Source organism: Meleagris gallopavo, chromosome 5 (assembly GCF_000146605.3).
Source record: "Meleagris gallopavo isolate NT-WF06-2002-E0010 breed Aviagen turkey brand Nicholas breeding stock chromosome 5, Turkey_5.1, whole genome shotgun sequence".
Taxonomy (NCBI): Eukaryota; Metazoa; Chordata; class Aves; order Galliformes; family Phasianidae; genus Meleagris; species Meleagris gallopavo.
The window spans coordinates 38,489,976-38,505,828 of record NC_015015.2 but is presented as its reverse complement, the minus strand read 5'-3'; the positions used below and the strand labels follow the sequence as shown (position 1 = coordinate 38,505,828).

General features: G+C 44.5%; 1 protein-coding gene across 7 annotated transcripts in view; it reads right to left on the bottom strand.

The window, feature by feature from the left end:
- Positions 1-15,853, bottom strand: part of ADCK1 (aarF domain containing kinase 1) — a 78,173-nt gene that overhangs the window by 33,370 nt on the left and 28,950 nt on the right. For all 7 annotated transcript variants that reach the window (XM_019615781.2, XM_019615779.2, XM_019615782.2 and 4 more), the window contains one exon: positions 13,553-13,756. In XM_019615781.2, the coding sequence (XP_019471326.1) occupies positions 13,553-13,756 (204 nt within the window). The remainder of the gene's footprint in view (positions 1-13,552; positions 13,757-15,853) is intronic.

The window sequence follows — 15,853 nt, the reverse complement described above, 5'->3', positions numbered from 1 at the left end:
CCCTCAAAGGACCATTCAGTGTGGAAAAAGACAACAGGGAGGGAACGTCACAGAGCACTTCAGTCATGGAGAATGGGATTGGTGCAGTTCATTCGTTCTGCAGAAAAATTCAGGAGCAGCAAATTGTCAATTAACACACAAGATTAGCTGACAGCACCACTAAAAACAAGGAAAAAAGAAGTATTTTTCCCCATATTGCTGAATTAAGCCATGGAACTCATTGCCACAGGGAGTTACAAATTCCAGAATTCCTGGTGGGTAGATAAGTCAGCGTAGAAAATCCAGCACAAGTGGTAAACATTAAGATACAACCTCTGACCCAAGAAATAGCTAACCATCAGATTATGAAAGGTGGAAGATCATATCAGGTAAAGCTTAATTGTATGCCAGCCATGCTTTTATAGCCTTTCTATGGCACTGAACATTTCCTTCTAAATCATAGCTACATGGATGGCAATTTGCTAAGGTGAGCAAGCTCAGACTGCAGGAACCTTCTGAGATTTACACAAAGACTGTGCAGTCTGCAGCCTCCCAGATGGGACAGCATGAAGAACAGTGATAATGAGATTTGTGGGACAGAACTACAGATAGGAACAGAGCAGGTTTCCCAGGGAAGTTTTGGGGGCTGCAGCTGTCATCTTCACACAGCATAGCACAGGATCCTCCTGATTTCTCATGGCAGAGGAGCTGAAGAGTTATTCAGCTCTAGGTCTGACACAGCATTTCTAAGAACTATGGCTCCTAGAACTTCTGGAATTCTCCTTACTGATAATGGGACCTTACTGCTTTCAGAAGTCTGGATGCCTTTCCTGAACTAGGTCCAAGGGATGTGAACCTATCTGCTGAGTGGTTACCTTTCCAAGAATGTAGACATAACTGCCCGTGGCACCAAAAAACCACTGACCACTGCAAGAGTGCAAAACCATAGTTCTAGAGATGGGAAAATGTTACACTGGGGTAGAGTAAGCTACTTCCCAGACAGCAGATGAGGGTTTGTTTTTTTTTTCTATTGCCCCAGCCTCTCTATCCCCTCTATGAAAACAAAATGTGACAGCATTGCTCCAAGAATTATTAAGACAGCAAAAACTGAAAGATTAGATTTATCGCAGCAGACAGTGGATTATGAAGAATAATTTATCAAACGTCAGAACAAACAGCCTACAATTTATAGGAGGCTTTGTTGAGTCAGTGAAATCTGATTGGGCTTCTCCCCACCTAATGAATGCCAAGCTTAATTGATGGTTCCTAAATGCATCTGTCAAGAATATGTATTTATTAACTCAATATATTTAATAATATTGCAGATATACACAGGATAGCACTTTTCTTCTGAACGGATTCCATCATGTTCATATTACATATACACATAAGTGTCCATGTATATAGAGGAATATACTGCATCCAAATGATTGCAGGTAAAAGGAACGTGTGCATTCTGATGCACCGAAACAATAACATAAGGCTTATTACACAAAATTCCTGTCTTTCAGAGCACAGAAGGGAAAGCAATGTGGTCACTTTCAAGGGGAGATCTGATACGCATTATGATGCCTGCCTAGAATTCAGCAGAGCTGAGCTCTAACATTGGTTCTCCCTGATATCCTCCTATGGAATGCTGGGCTACACCATGTTGCAGAGCATCAAACATTCAATGAAAAGTGAGGTCAGATCATAACAAACCAAGTCACCTAGTTCCACCAACCTATGCTGCTGAGGAGGTTAGATGGTAAATATTGCCTTTTGTTCTAAATAAAGGAAATCCAGTAAAGGCAGGGACTGTCACAGCCAGATTGGAATCCAGCTGTCTCAGGAACATCTTCCTGATTGTGACAAGGAGATAAATGTTTTTTTTTAATTTATCGATGAAGCTATCAGGTGTCCTCTTACCTTCCCGAGACACGGAATGCCAACATTAACACAGCTCAGCCACCCAGAAGTAAACATTTATCAGCAGGACAACTCCTCCTCGTTCCATGTAGCCCAGAGAAGCCAAAAGGTTAGACACCCTAAATACTGCCTAAACCAGTCAGAAGCTGCATCACAATGTCAAGCTGCAAGTCCACTTCCCTTCCCTGGAATCCAGAAGAAACTTACATCATTGAAATGAATTATTTCCTCAAGATACCTCTGAATAGTAACAAATTGCCGCCCCCTCTACTACCTTGATATGGGCCTCTTTCTAGATGCAGTTAATCAGAACAGTGATCAGGCTCCTTCAGCATCCCACTTTCTTCTACCTCAGAATACATATCTGATGCAGCTAGTCCTCTGCCTGCTACCTCAAACAACATCCACAACCCACTCTGTCAGTAACTTGCCTTCAACAGCAGCCAGTGTTTTCCAATCCAGAGCCAAACTAGTCCACCAGCAACTGTGCTTTTGGGGAACAGAAGGTGGAAGACATGCACACTAAACAGTGTCTCTGCACACTGTTTTGCACAATACAAGCATCTTAGCCTATGCAAAATGCATAGAACAAAGCAGAGACATATATATACTTATATATTCCTGTTCACATCCTTCCATTTCATCACTCTGGAAAAGAAAGCAACTTGTGAGTCTCTTTTTCTCTCTCAAATGGTGCAAGCCATGGGGCAAAAAGATGCCCTAATTTGCCCCATGTTTCATACACTCCCTTTGCACATATAAACAATACCTTTTTTCTTAATTTGCTCTTTCATCTTGAGCTGTCTTCCACTTGAATTGAACAATGTTCATTAAATCCACTCTTTTATCTCTGTCGTTTTGAAAAAATATTTCCTCTCTTGCATCCTTCCTGTCAGTGAGGATAGAGCCACACCTGTCAATCTTTGAGACAGATTGAAAGCACGGTTCTTCAAGAGCACACAACTTGTCCACTCCACGCCATTTTTTGTGTTTTAATTGAAAAGACTTTCTTTCTCTTTTTTTTTCCCCTGCTAATAAATGAGGCTTCCCATCCTTGTTACAGTAGTGAGCAGTGAAAGCAGAGAAGAGGACAACTTTCTGCTGCCAATAAATGTTCTTTTGCATAGTGTCTGCTCAACAGGTTTCTCTTATTCAGATTCAGTAGATTGAGATCTTACGCTTTGAGGTTTACCGCGTTCCCTGTAAGCTCCTCTTCTGCTCCCAACCAATAGAGCTGAAAGTGCTAACAGCAGGAACACCTCTCTGACTCCTAAGGAAGACATCAGTAGTCTTCTGCTTTTCTAACGGGTCTGTTAGCATGTCTGAGAAGCATCCTTATCTCTTTCGTGGCTTTCTAGAAACATTCCACCAAGCCTTGCCCACAGACACTACCCTTACCAACATTTCCAGATCATAACTTGCAAAATTCTCACCTCCTTTCTTATGACTTGTATTTCTACCTCTGTAGCCTAGATCAGTCTGCCACTGGCCAAACTAAAAATTTCAGCTTGTCTCTGAGACATCTTAACAGGTATTTCTCTCTTTGTTCACAAACAACATAGCAAGAATATGTTTCCTAATCCTCTCACTCAAACCATCCCTTGTTTCCTTTCTCACTGCAATAGGCAGCATCACCAACCTATCAAGTATGCCTGCAATCTTGGCCTTTTCTTCAACATAGACCTCTCCCTCTCATTTCCAGACCAGGTCTAAGTCTTGCATGTTTCTTAAGAACACCACCTCCCCCTCCCAGCGGTCTTTTCAACACTAACACTTAAAAATATCTAAAGGCCAAGCGTCAAGGACCAGGCTTTTTTCAGTGGTGCCCAAGAACAAAACAAGGAGCAATGAGCACAGACTAGAACACAAGTAGTTCCATATTAACATGAGAAAACTTCTATCAGCTCAGTTCCCATCCTGTCACACTTGGATAGCAAAACACTTTTTTCCCCTGGGGTTTGACATACACATATCGGTCTGGCCCGGACCATACCTATCAAAAAGACAAAAGAAAACCAACTTCCTCAAGTCACTCTGTCTTACCCCTTTGGCCTCATCAAAGTCTGCTTATAATCTTCCAAAAACCCCTTCTATCTGCTGACCAAACTTGTCTGTTTTCGTTCACCTTCAAGTATTCATGACTTAATATCAATGTGGCAGTCCAAGATGGTTCCTGCCTTTGACACTCTGCCTGTGTTGATCTGCTGCATCCTATCTTACATGAAGCCTGCAAGCTTTCTAGGACAGAAGCTGATTTTCAGTCATACCTGTATAGTGCCTGGCATAGTGGACTCCTTATGATGACTAGAGCACCAAGTACTAGTGCTCATAGGTGACAGAAATACAACTGTTCTGCCCTTCGCCACTCAAAGTTCCCATTCTTCCCAAGCCACACATGCAGCAAGATGCATACAGGTATCCAATACTCTCATAACCCCTCGATCACATTCCCAAATACATATTCCAAGCACCCTATCTCTCCTACAGATATCAGTGGCCTGCTGCACATTTGGAAGGAAATGCCGCAGAGATGGGGCTAAGCTGGCGCATTAAGCAAGAAAGTGAGATTTAAGAAAACACACAGAAGCAAATGAACTTCCAAGACCATTTTGACATCTGGCATAAATACATCCCTGCCACAAATTGGCTGAAATTAGAGTAGGAAAGGGTCAATGGATCCACAACAACGGGCTCAGCTTAGTCATGGTCAGGAAGAGGGAAGGCTCTGCTGACTGCAAAGACGCCCCAAGGGCCCTGTCAGCAGTAAGCCTGAACTACAGCAGCAGTCCTGTGAGAAATAACCAACTGCCAGAGCCTGAGGATATATAGGGACCTTCGGGAGCAGACATCACCTGTGCTTCATATTAAATGCCTCTGATTCAGTTCTTATTGCCTGGGGGCTTTGAGAAGCATACCAGAGAAGGGGCTGGGAGGAAATAGGTTTATGGGCAGGTTTACGTGACTATGCAGAGTGGTGAGGAGGTATCTAGGGATACACAGTTAAGAGAGACAAGTTACAAGCATCTTAGCAACATGTAAATCTGCACACAAAAAAGGAGATGGCATACCACAGTGCATTTCTGTGCTCAGTTTGCGTGAGGAGTGGCAGGGGAAATCTATAGAAAGCCAAGTAAAGAAGAGGGCCAGGATGGTTGTTGGAGTGTCTCTGAAGAGGTAGAGTGTGCACGACAAGCAGAGTGCTGCACTGCAGGGTACACATCTGGGAGAACAGCACTGCTTACATGTGAGTGTATGCTACAACAACAGACCCATCTACTCCACCTCCTAAAACTGACAGGAAAGGGGGGTGGAGAGAGGAGAGATCAGTGATAGTACTCACAGCTCCTGTGAGTACTACAAGGATCATTTCTATGTTTCTTCAGAACAGAATGATGTGAAAATGCTTCCAGGCTTAAGACAAAAAGCAGGAGCGACAGAAGCTGCATTGCACTGCCCAGCAGCCTGTCACCAGGGTAGACAGAAGTATGACACGATGAAAACAGGCAGAGGACAAAGCCCAGTCTTAAATAGACTCTGCATAGCTACATTCCTTCGTTGGGCTTTGGACACAATTATATCAATGCAAGTGTGATAAAGTGTTACTGATGTACAACATTACCCAGAAGAATATGGAAGAGTTTTAGAAGAGCAGCTTTGAAGTAGACATGGAAGTACATGTAGCCTGGTAGATAAGGCTATCAATCTGAATGGCATGCACTTCACAAAGCAGATATAATGAAGTCACTACATTAGAAGAAAGATGCTAAAAGGCAGTAAAGCCCTGCTGGAGATGTTAAACTCATCATAGAATGGTTTGAGTTGGAAGGGAGCACAAAGATCATCTAGTTCCAATGCCCCTACCAGGGACTTGCTACACTAGCCTCTTATCACATTATTCAAAGCCCCATCCATTCTGTCTTGAACACTTCCATGAATGGAGAATCCACAGCTTCTCTGGGCAATCTGTTCCAGTGTGCTACTACCATCACAGTAAAGAATTTCTTACCAATATCTAACCTAAATCTAATCTCTTTCAGTGAGTCAGTTACTGGTACTGATTATACCTCGATGAAATACTAAAACACCTGTACAGCTGTATAGTCCACCCCACGTAGAAAAGGTGCAGTGATTGAAGGGAAGCAGAGGTAGGGTAACTGTATGGGACCCTGGAGTTCATGTCCTTTGCAGCATACTCTCAGAAAAGAATGTATGGAGATCCAGAACACTCGTTCCAGAGAAATAACAGCACAGCAAATGAAATTCACAACTGACTCTCTGCCAAAAGCATCACTGACACCCTGCTGGGGAAGGGCAGCAATGCTTCCCCTAATGATGAGGCCAGAGCTCTCAGCACTAATCCAGGGAAGAAAGCCCTGTGCTAAGCCAGCCACATCATTTCCTGCTTCCTTCTTGTCCAACTCCCCTCTGAATATCAGCCTCTCCTTTCCATTCCTGCCCATATTTCCACTATTATTCATACTCTACTCTGATCCATCTGCTCTTTTTACAGTTGGTTTATTCCCTGTCCCTTCCTCCTCTTCCTTCCATGTTTCTTCCCTTGCCCTCAGATCTTGTTGGGCTGCCAGGCCTCTAGTTCAGTGACATAACTCAGCTGATTTACCCTCCTTAAAGCAGTGTCTACTCTCATGTAAATCACCCTCCAAAACCCGCCTGTGAAATGGGCTTGTTCACTAAACTCTATGAATAGGAAAGTAGGCACAGCTGGCCTATTCATAATCAACATAAAAAATAGATTAGCACTTTACAGATTAAACATTATCGTTTCAACAGTTAACATAAATCAACTGCACTTACAGACCTAGCATTGCTGCTGCCACTGCAAGGTGACAGGCGTTGCAAAGGGAAAGGCTGTCAAGTCCGGGGTGCAGTGGTGAACCTCATCTGTCTTCCACCTTGGTAAGTTCTCATCTGGCACCCCAAGGGTGCACTGCCAGAGGTTGTTACAAGGAGAAAAGTTGGCTAGGGAAACAAAGGCAGGGGGTTAATTTTTATTAATTCACACACATTCCTGAGCAATCCAGCAACCACAATTCTAGGGCCAAAATCCAATTACCCTACATCCCTCCCTAGGGCTGATGCAGTGCAAAACAGCACAAAACAACACAAGAAGAGCAACAGAGTCAACTCCTGGAAGAGAAAGAGATCAGTCGCTCTTTAGAGGCTTCCCTGTTATACAGCTCTGTTTTCTATAGCTCAGAATCATTGGGTCCTTGTGGCTGAATCCAAGCATTCTATCTAACATAAGCAGGGACACTCATTCCAAAAAAACAAAAACAAAAAAAAAAAACACACCCTCATCATTAACTGAGGGAATCACCTCACCAAAGAAGGGCCAAGGACTAAGATTCACTCCAGATATGCCCTGTTGTCAGCAATGCTAGGAGAGTGGACCAGAGTTAGCCACTGACCAGGCTGCACCTGTTCCTTCACCAGGTAATGGACATGAAGTCACTGGAGCTGTTCAGCCAAGCACACTGCCATCAACATGCTGTGGCTGTGTAGTCAGTGGAGAGATAAGACCCACAGAGCCAGTACAGTCAGTATCATTCCCTTCTACTCTGGTCACACACTGAGAACCACTCAGTGTCTCAAAAAGTTAGCTCAAAAAAGCCAACCTGAAATTTCTGAGCTGGTCCTGATGATTCCAAGCATCTTAAACAGGACACGCTCTTAAGATCCATCACAGCTCTTTCAAACAAAAAAGAAAAAAAGAAAAAGAAGAGGAAGATCTTAGGTTATGGCCCAAAGGACAAAACCCAGCCTGTGATGGATGCTGTTGCACACAGAAGCACCTCAGGGACTTAGGTATCTCCTTGCCAGCAGGGTCAAAGATGCCAGCAAGCCACAAAGGACGGGGCTGCAGAAGTTACATTGAGTATTTAGTATAAACCCTTTTAACAAGCCTTGGTAATTTTAATTGCTCTAGCCTCTTTCTGCCCTTTCTTGATAAATGGAAATAACAGTTAATAGACCTGAACCAATCTATTACATTCAATAAAATGTTTGGCAAAAATTAGCTTTGTTCTCTACTCACAACAGATACCACTATGGTTTCATCCATTATAAGAAATGAGCCAAGTAATGTATATTTTCTACTAATCTTTTGGAATTTGGAAGGGTTGGTGCTGAACAGCCTCTTCCAAGAATTTGCCAATTTGAGACGGAGAGGTTATGTGAGTTTTGTAAAAGGAAAAGACATGGGTTTGCTTCAGCTGAGCTCTCCTGGCACAAGCTGTAACTCATGTGATTTTATTGCTTCAGTTGTCACAGACAGCTTCATATGTTTGGCTCTGAACCACGCATCTTGTAAAGCCAAAGCACTGCAAATCTCATAGAAAATAAGTGCAAAGTATGCTTACTGCTCACAAACGTAATTTAACTCTTATACAGAGAACATTAGAAAACTTTCTCTTTTCAGGCTGGCCTGCTTATTATGGACTGAAACACTTGGCTCACTAATGGCGGATAGAACTTGGAAACCCCTGGGATCCCAATTCTTGCTTCAATTTTCAAAACACTTTTGCATGTAAGGCTTCCCATGTGGAGGATTTCCCATGTTCTCACCCGCAGCAACTCTTTTACCAGAAAGAAGATCTTCAGGCATGATTGAAGTCCTTTCTATAGCTCAGCATCCCTTCATAGAATCATAAACTCTCAGACTGATTCCATAGTACCAGAGGACAGCTCACTAGATTGTCCGCACATCTCAAAAACACATAAAAACGCTACGTCTGTTCTACATGTTAGAAAAATGCAGGCACACCAAGCTGAGGCCTCGTAACTCATTTTATCTTATGTCCTTTGTTTTGCCTACAAACAACCTTCTGCCAAAAGATGCCAGATTCACCATGTCATGTTTTTATGTTCCTGATGGGTCAAGAGCTAAACAACTGGACAGACCTAAAATTCTGACAGAAAACAGGAGATGCAAATGGGGCACAATCAAGTAGGAAATTAGCAGATGAGTGGGTGGACAAATGACTGGATTCCCTGCTCCCTAAGAGAAAAATCAAGCTTGCTACACCCAGCTTGTGCCCGTATCAGAGCATCAAGTAGAAGTACTTCTGAGCGTATCAGCAGATACAGAAGCCTGGAACTGGAATGGTGACCCACGTGCTGAGATGTGGTTTCTGCCTACGGATGGAGCACTGTTGGGCACGTATCCACCACCTTCACAGGGTGAAAGCATGGAGCACAACCTGGCACAGATGTGCTATGCACTACCAGCTGAGACTTGAACCAGGGCAACACTTCAGGTGTCATCGAATCTCTCAGAAAACTATACTGAAGAGAGCTACCATCTGCACACAAGACACACCGAGCCAATAAATTCCATGCAGGTAAGCTATATATTAACCCCTATGCACCTAACTAATCTGCAAATTAAAGAAATGAAGGTCACTGAGCATGCAAACCAGAATTACTCCTTTCCATGTCATTCCTCATTGCATTTTCTATCTCAAATATTTCAGTTTCTTGCAGAAGGTTAAAAGTAAAGTAATCCCTCAGAAATTCCGCTGACCAACTTTTTTTATTGTAATCAGTAAAATTAAAGGATGACAAAGATTAACCTCCCACCGATACACCAAAACCTTCCTTTTCATGGGCAATGGGACTTAGAGCACCTGGGAAAAGAAGACAGCCTCCTCATGCAGGACAGTAGGGAGCACCCTGTCTCAAAGCTCCCTGGGAATAAGGACACCAGCTTGTCATTGGTGTGTCATTAAGGATCAACAACTCTGCAACCTGAAAGCAGAGCATGCAGGAACACAAGTGACAGAGCAAGGAGGACTGCCTGACCCATACAAAACTCCCTATTTGCTTTCCCTCTGCATTTAGCACTGAGGCCCTGGTTTTGGGCAGCTGGCGCCTGCGTGGTCCCAGTGCAGCTGAGCTCCACCAGCACCGAGAGGCTCATACGCACAGAATGGCAGAGATGGGGCACAGTGGAGGCTGTCACAGCAGCAGGGCCCATACAGTGGCTGTTCCTGCCTTCCAGTTGAGTAATGCAAGCCCATTTGTTCTGGGTGACATTAATGCTATTCACCATCCATCTACAGACTCTTTAAATTACCTATTTATGGCCAAAATCTTTTTCATAATTGATAAAAATCTTTTTTTTATAACTCAAGTTATTGAAAAAAGTGAAGATTTTTATTCCTCATTATAATTTTAATACAAATGTGGGGGTTTTTTTGTTTGTTTTTTGTTTTGTTTTGTTTTAAATCAACAGCTGCTTGAAAGCCCTGAAATGCCTACTGAGAGAGACTAGAGGAGGGGTGGGAAAAGGGTCAGATCTTCCTGTCCCACAGCCAGCCCAGTGCTCACCAGAGCAGCATGCAGAGCCATTGCCATCACAGCCCCCACTCTGGGGGGTAACAAAAGGCTGGCAAAGTCACAGAGGAACAGGAGATCTCCTCTGCTGGATACAAACCCCACAGCAGGCATAAGAGACTCTCACTGACTTAATTGTAATTTCCCCATGTTTGGAAATCACGTACATGAGGGCCAATTTCAAAACGCACACCTGGTACAGCATTACTAGAGGATGCTTAAGGTGTAGTATTAGAATCAGGATCACAAGCAACAGGAGACCTGGACTCAGAGGTTTTGCCATGGCATATACAGCATGTTTGTGAGAGCCGCCTGGTATCAGATGCACAGCATCAAGCGTGAGAGCAACTGTACACTACCTGAACCACAGCAGCACATTCACACAGAGCACTCTATCACTCTGTGCAAACCTGGGGTAAGCAGGCAACTCTCCTGGCATCCTGGTCTGGTTTAACAACACTGCCAGTCTGGGAGATGGCTTCCGGGGCCATATCAGGATCTGCAGCATCATAATCTGAAGAACTTGTCATCTAGTAGGGTAAGTGAATCTTCTCCAGGATAACGTATGGAGCCAGCTAAAGAAAGTGTTTCACATTCCCTTGGGAACAACTTGGATGCTGCAGGACATCCAGTATAATACCCAACAGCATACTGAAGTCTTCACTACTCTCCCACAGTGTCGAGCACTGCTTCAACAGTTCTGCATATCAGAACTAAGCATATGTCTCGCAGTGCTTAAAGAGCAGATAAACAATTCCTGAAATAAAGGAATCAGACTCTCCTCTCTGCCATACTGTACCAAGAGTTCATACAGAAATAATAGCAAGAAGAGATTCTCCTATTCCTGCTGTCCTTTCTCAGACTGCAGCAGCTCAGGGGCAGGGAAGTTTCTTGCTGTAGTGATTAAGGTTGTCATGGCAAAAGCCAGGGTATTAGTACCTTGCTGCATCCCAGCTCTTTTCCCTGGTAGGTTCACATAGCCATGTGGCATTGCTGTGCATCGTTGCAGTGACCATGCTCCCCTGGTGTACATACTAGTATTTCAACAGTGGATGAATAAGGCTAATGTACTCAACAGAAAACTGTTGGGATCTCCATGAGCAATTTAAAGTAGAGGGACAAAGGACAGCTTCCCTCTTATCAACAGTTTTTGTACAGGCATAACATCTTCTTAGACAAGTATGTTTCCCCTTGCACAGCACTAGCGCCATGCCAACACAAGGGTAGGAACACAAAGAGAGCAAAGCCCTTTGACTAAAGGCTGGCTCCCGCAAACACCACTGATTCAGAAACCACAGCACAGGAGGTTCCTCTGCCTCACATGCTTTGTTCACTAATCATAGTAAAACCATCAGCCTATCCTGCTCTGCTCGAGCAGCAAACTCCATGACTGTATGGCTGCAGGAGGTTTCTTACAAATGGCAAGCTTGTCCTTGCACTGGTGTAAAAGCCGCAGTTAATTAACTGTAGGTGGTCTCCTTGGAGGTGCAGGCTAATCATGCAATCAGAAACTACTTCCCATTACCTGTGCTCCCACAAAGCAGGGATGGACTGACATCCTTCTAAATGTATGGCTTTTACACGTATTCAAGCTCTTTATACGATTTGCCTTCAACAGAGAGAGGCCTCAACCTCTAAGCTCACTCCAGCTCTTTCTCCCAGCTTTGAATTAAGTGAGCAGTGGAAGCAACAAACTCAATCTCTGTCAAGTTCTCAGTAAGGGCCTGTTTTGCCTTTCAGTCTTCCCTCGAACGCAACAGACTCTCCAGCAGTAGTGTAAGTGTATGCTGATGCGAGTACCTGGGGTCCAAACAGAAAGATGGTCAAAATTTCTAGAGGCCTTTAGCTTAACAGCAACTGAGACTGCTCCCTTTCCAGCAATTTTCACTCAGCTCTCCAACAGCTTCAGTAGCTGCTTGTGAGGGGCCAGAATCATTACAGAATCATTACAAAATCACTACAAAAACAAACAAAATCCTTAATTTACCACCCTGTAACTATGGACATTTACCTGTGATTTTAATACCACCCAGTTTCACCAGTTATTTTATTTTCATATATTCCATTCTCTTCATTTCTCTCTTCTTTCAATCATTGTTTTCTTTCTCTAGCATTTTCTCTTTCTCTTCCCGTTCCTATCTTTTTATCCCCTCTGTCTCTTTAAAATTAAATATCACCCAGCACTGCCCATGTGGGTGCCATGAATGCTAAGAGGAAAGGGCTGCTGTGGAGACTGGATTCAAGCTGTCTCGCTGGGAATCAATGAGGCATGGAGGGCTTGCCTAGCTCCCAAAATGCTAAAAGAAAACAGGATATATCTGTGGCAGCTGAATAGGAGGGGCCCACCTCCTTAGCATGTGGCTCTGCTTCTGAGAGACACCACACAGCCAGATAGAGGTGGCTGTTTCGATCATTCAGTAGCAGCTCACCTCAAGGTGGTTTTTCCACATCTGCAGAAGTGAGATTGCAGGGTGAAGCCCCATAGAGCAGCAGGGAGCAGACAGCCTGTCCTGCTCCATCTATCCACTGAGCTATGAAACACAGCTGGTACTGGCCAGGCTGCCGAGAAAGGAAGCATCTAGCTTGCAGGAAGGCAAAGAGAATGCAGGCCAGGAGCTGACAGTTAACCCTGCCATTCAATTGCAGGGAGATACAAACTGTCATTTCTAACTACAACCACCACATCCAAATCCATCCACAATACATCCATTAGGTAGGTGCAAATACTTCAGTCAAATCTCCTTGTTCTCCCCATACCTCCTCACCACACAGACTTCCTGAAACACCCCCAAAGAGCCCATAAACCTCTTTTGTATCAGCAGCTCTGTATGTACACACTGCTTCTATTCTTCAACAGCCTGTCTCTCGCCCAGCAATTCCACCTTTTCTACTATTGCCTTTGCAGTTTCCTCCTCCCTCCCACATCAGCTGTGCTCCTTGAAATGCCCCTGGTCAGCCTGGAAGTTGTAAGGCGGATCTCTTCTCATACAGAGCAAGACACAAAGCAGCAGAATGCTCTCTTTAAATATCATAGTTACTTTCCTTATATCTGATGAACACAGACACCCACCTCTGATCTCAGTGCTGCAGCCTGCTGGGGGTTAATGGTAACAAATTCCTTGGATATTATGCTACCTGACTGCAAGCACCAAAAGTGATTTACGCTATTATTTTCTTTGAAGGTTAATTAGGGGCTCAAAAATCTAAAGGATTGTCAGTGCCAGCTGGAACTGGTCTACTGCAGTCAAGGGAAAGCAGTCTTTCCTCATAGAGTCCTGCTAAATGTACCGTTGTCCTGAGCAGCCCTTACCTCTTTGCCCAGATCCTCACGGATGACTTGCTCGATCTCTTGCCTGGTGCTCTGCGGGGCCTGGCTGTGCAGCACCTTGAGCGTGCGGGTGTACTCCTCTGGCAGCAGGTAGTCAAGTGCTCCCAGGTGCTGGCCCACCTTGATGAAGGTGCCTCGGTTGGCACAGCACAGCTCTCGGAGGCGCTCAGCAGAGCGCAGGTGCACCTGCAGAGAGACAGAACATCAGCCAAGCCCTTTTGCTACCTATTACATGCACAGAACCACATGTATACCTTCTATTTATCTGCTATTGAAACACTCCAGGAATTTCCATTCTTGATTTCGGGCTTCATCTGTGTAAGTTAACTATTAGGACTCCACCTTGATTTAGTGGGACTGAAGCAGACCAGTACAAGATACTCCAGAGCATAAGGGGCTTCCATATGTATCTGCAGAGGCACCATGATCAGGGACAACAAATCAGCTTTTGGCTCTGCCCAGGGCTACATCCTCACACAGAACATAACGTCTACCATAACTATTATCCACCACTATGATGCACAGGGAACCCTTGTCGAACAACAAATGTTAGCACTGCAAACAATACTGGACCCTCTTTGAGAGAACAAAGAAACCAAGTGAGAAGAAAATCACAGATACCAACCTAGGAATACTCAGGAGCCTGGAAGAAGAATCTGTTAAAAAAATATTACTAAAAATAATTAGAACTACAGATATCTCTGGTAGTGAGGAAGGGCAATATGTGTGGAGCTCTCCACACTCCTCAGCCCTCTTCAATACACCAGAAGGAGAAACTACACACTCAAGTCCACACACATCATAGTCTTACTGCTCACACTGACAACAGTGACAGTAGTTTTATGAACTAGGAATTAGGAGACTTACTGGTTTTACTTACACTAGCCAAAAAGCATGCAAATGACAAAAACTATCACCTACCACTTGCCCACTCCCAAGGTTCACTCTGCCTCTCAAGAGCCAAGCAGTCACCATGTCTTTTATTGACAATAATTTATTCTGCTTTTATTACTCTCAGTAGGAAAGCCTCCTGCCAAGGACAGAGCTACACTCAATATTCTTTCACAAACTTCAGATAAGCTTACCCAAAACATTAATAAGCAAATCAATGACAAAAAAGCAACTGTGCGCCCATCCCCTGGCAGTGCTCAGCATCTGTCTTAATAGAAGCCCCTAAATTCCTATGGCTTCCACGTTGTAAGTTGCTGAAGATCAAATCCTGTATGCGTAGACCTCATCTGGCCAGGAAACACCAAGACACCATGGTAAGGGACTCTACTGAAAGCCTTAAAGTATGTAGCAGAGATGAACACCATCACAAAAATGCCACCACATGCACATCCACACCCACAGTCTCTGTTTAGTGGCCACTTCTGCCCTCCATGCAAAGCAGTGCTATGTCACACCACAGAGCATGGCAAAGATCTTGCTTCTGGGAATGTGTCAGGGGACAGGCTGGGTGCTGAGCTGCCAATGCGTGAAATACAGGCCGGGAGGGTGTGAGGAGAATGTGAGAGTCTCACACTCTGTATGTGAGATCTGACAGCTTGATGCACACATGCACGCACACACACACACTTTCCCTAGGTGGCCACGCACAGGCAAGCATAAATGCACAAAGAACATGCTTATCTCAGCATACTGCCCGCTCAAAAGCTCTCACAGATGTATAAGTAGAAAATAACATCCACAAGCAGTCCTGAAGCCTCCCATATTCCTGTGCCACATCTTACACACCTGCTTTGAAGCTCCTGCTGTAACAAGCAGGGCTCTACCCTGGTTGTTTTCTGCTTTTCCCTTCCATTTGCAGAAGAAAAAGCAGGTCAAAAGGGGATAAGGAAAAGAAGCTGTGAAAAGGACAAGAAAGCAAAGAAGAACACGGGGGGAGTAATGGGATGAAAGAGGAAAGCAGGGGGAAGGAGGAAGCCAGAGCAGCTGGGTATTTTGTCACAGCACAGGGAACTCAGCCCATTACAGGAACACAGCCTGGAGCGCAGCTTTGATGACTGCCCTCTGCATACTCCTCCAGCAGCAGAGGAACTCCTGCTGAAGGCTGAGTGGGACTGGCACTCCACAAGTGCTGGGCCAGCTGCAGCCCAGGGCACAAGAAGGACACAGCACCAGGCCTGCCTCCTTGCAAATGCATTCGAAAACCTCCAGCACCAAGTGAAGGCCAGCACACGGACTGTGATCCCCACAAGATGCAGCAGGAGCCCATCAAAAGGCTCTGGGCTGCTGCATGACTCAGGGCAAAGCACTTGAGATGGATGCCAGGGCTGTAAG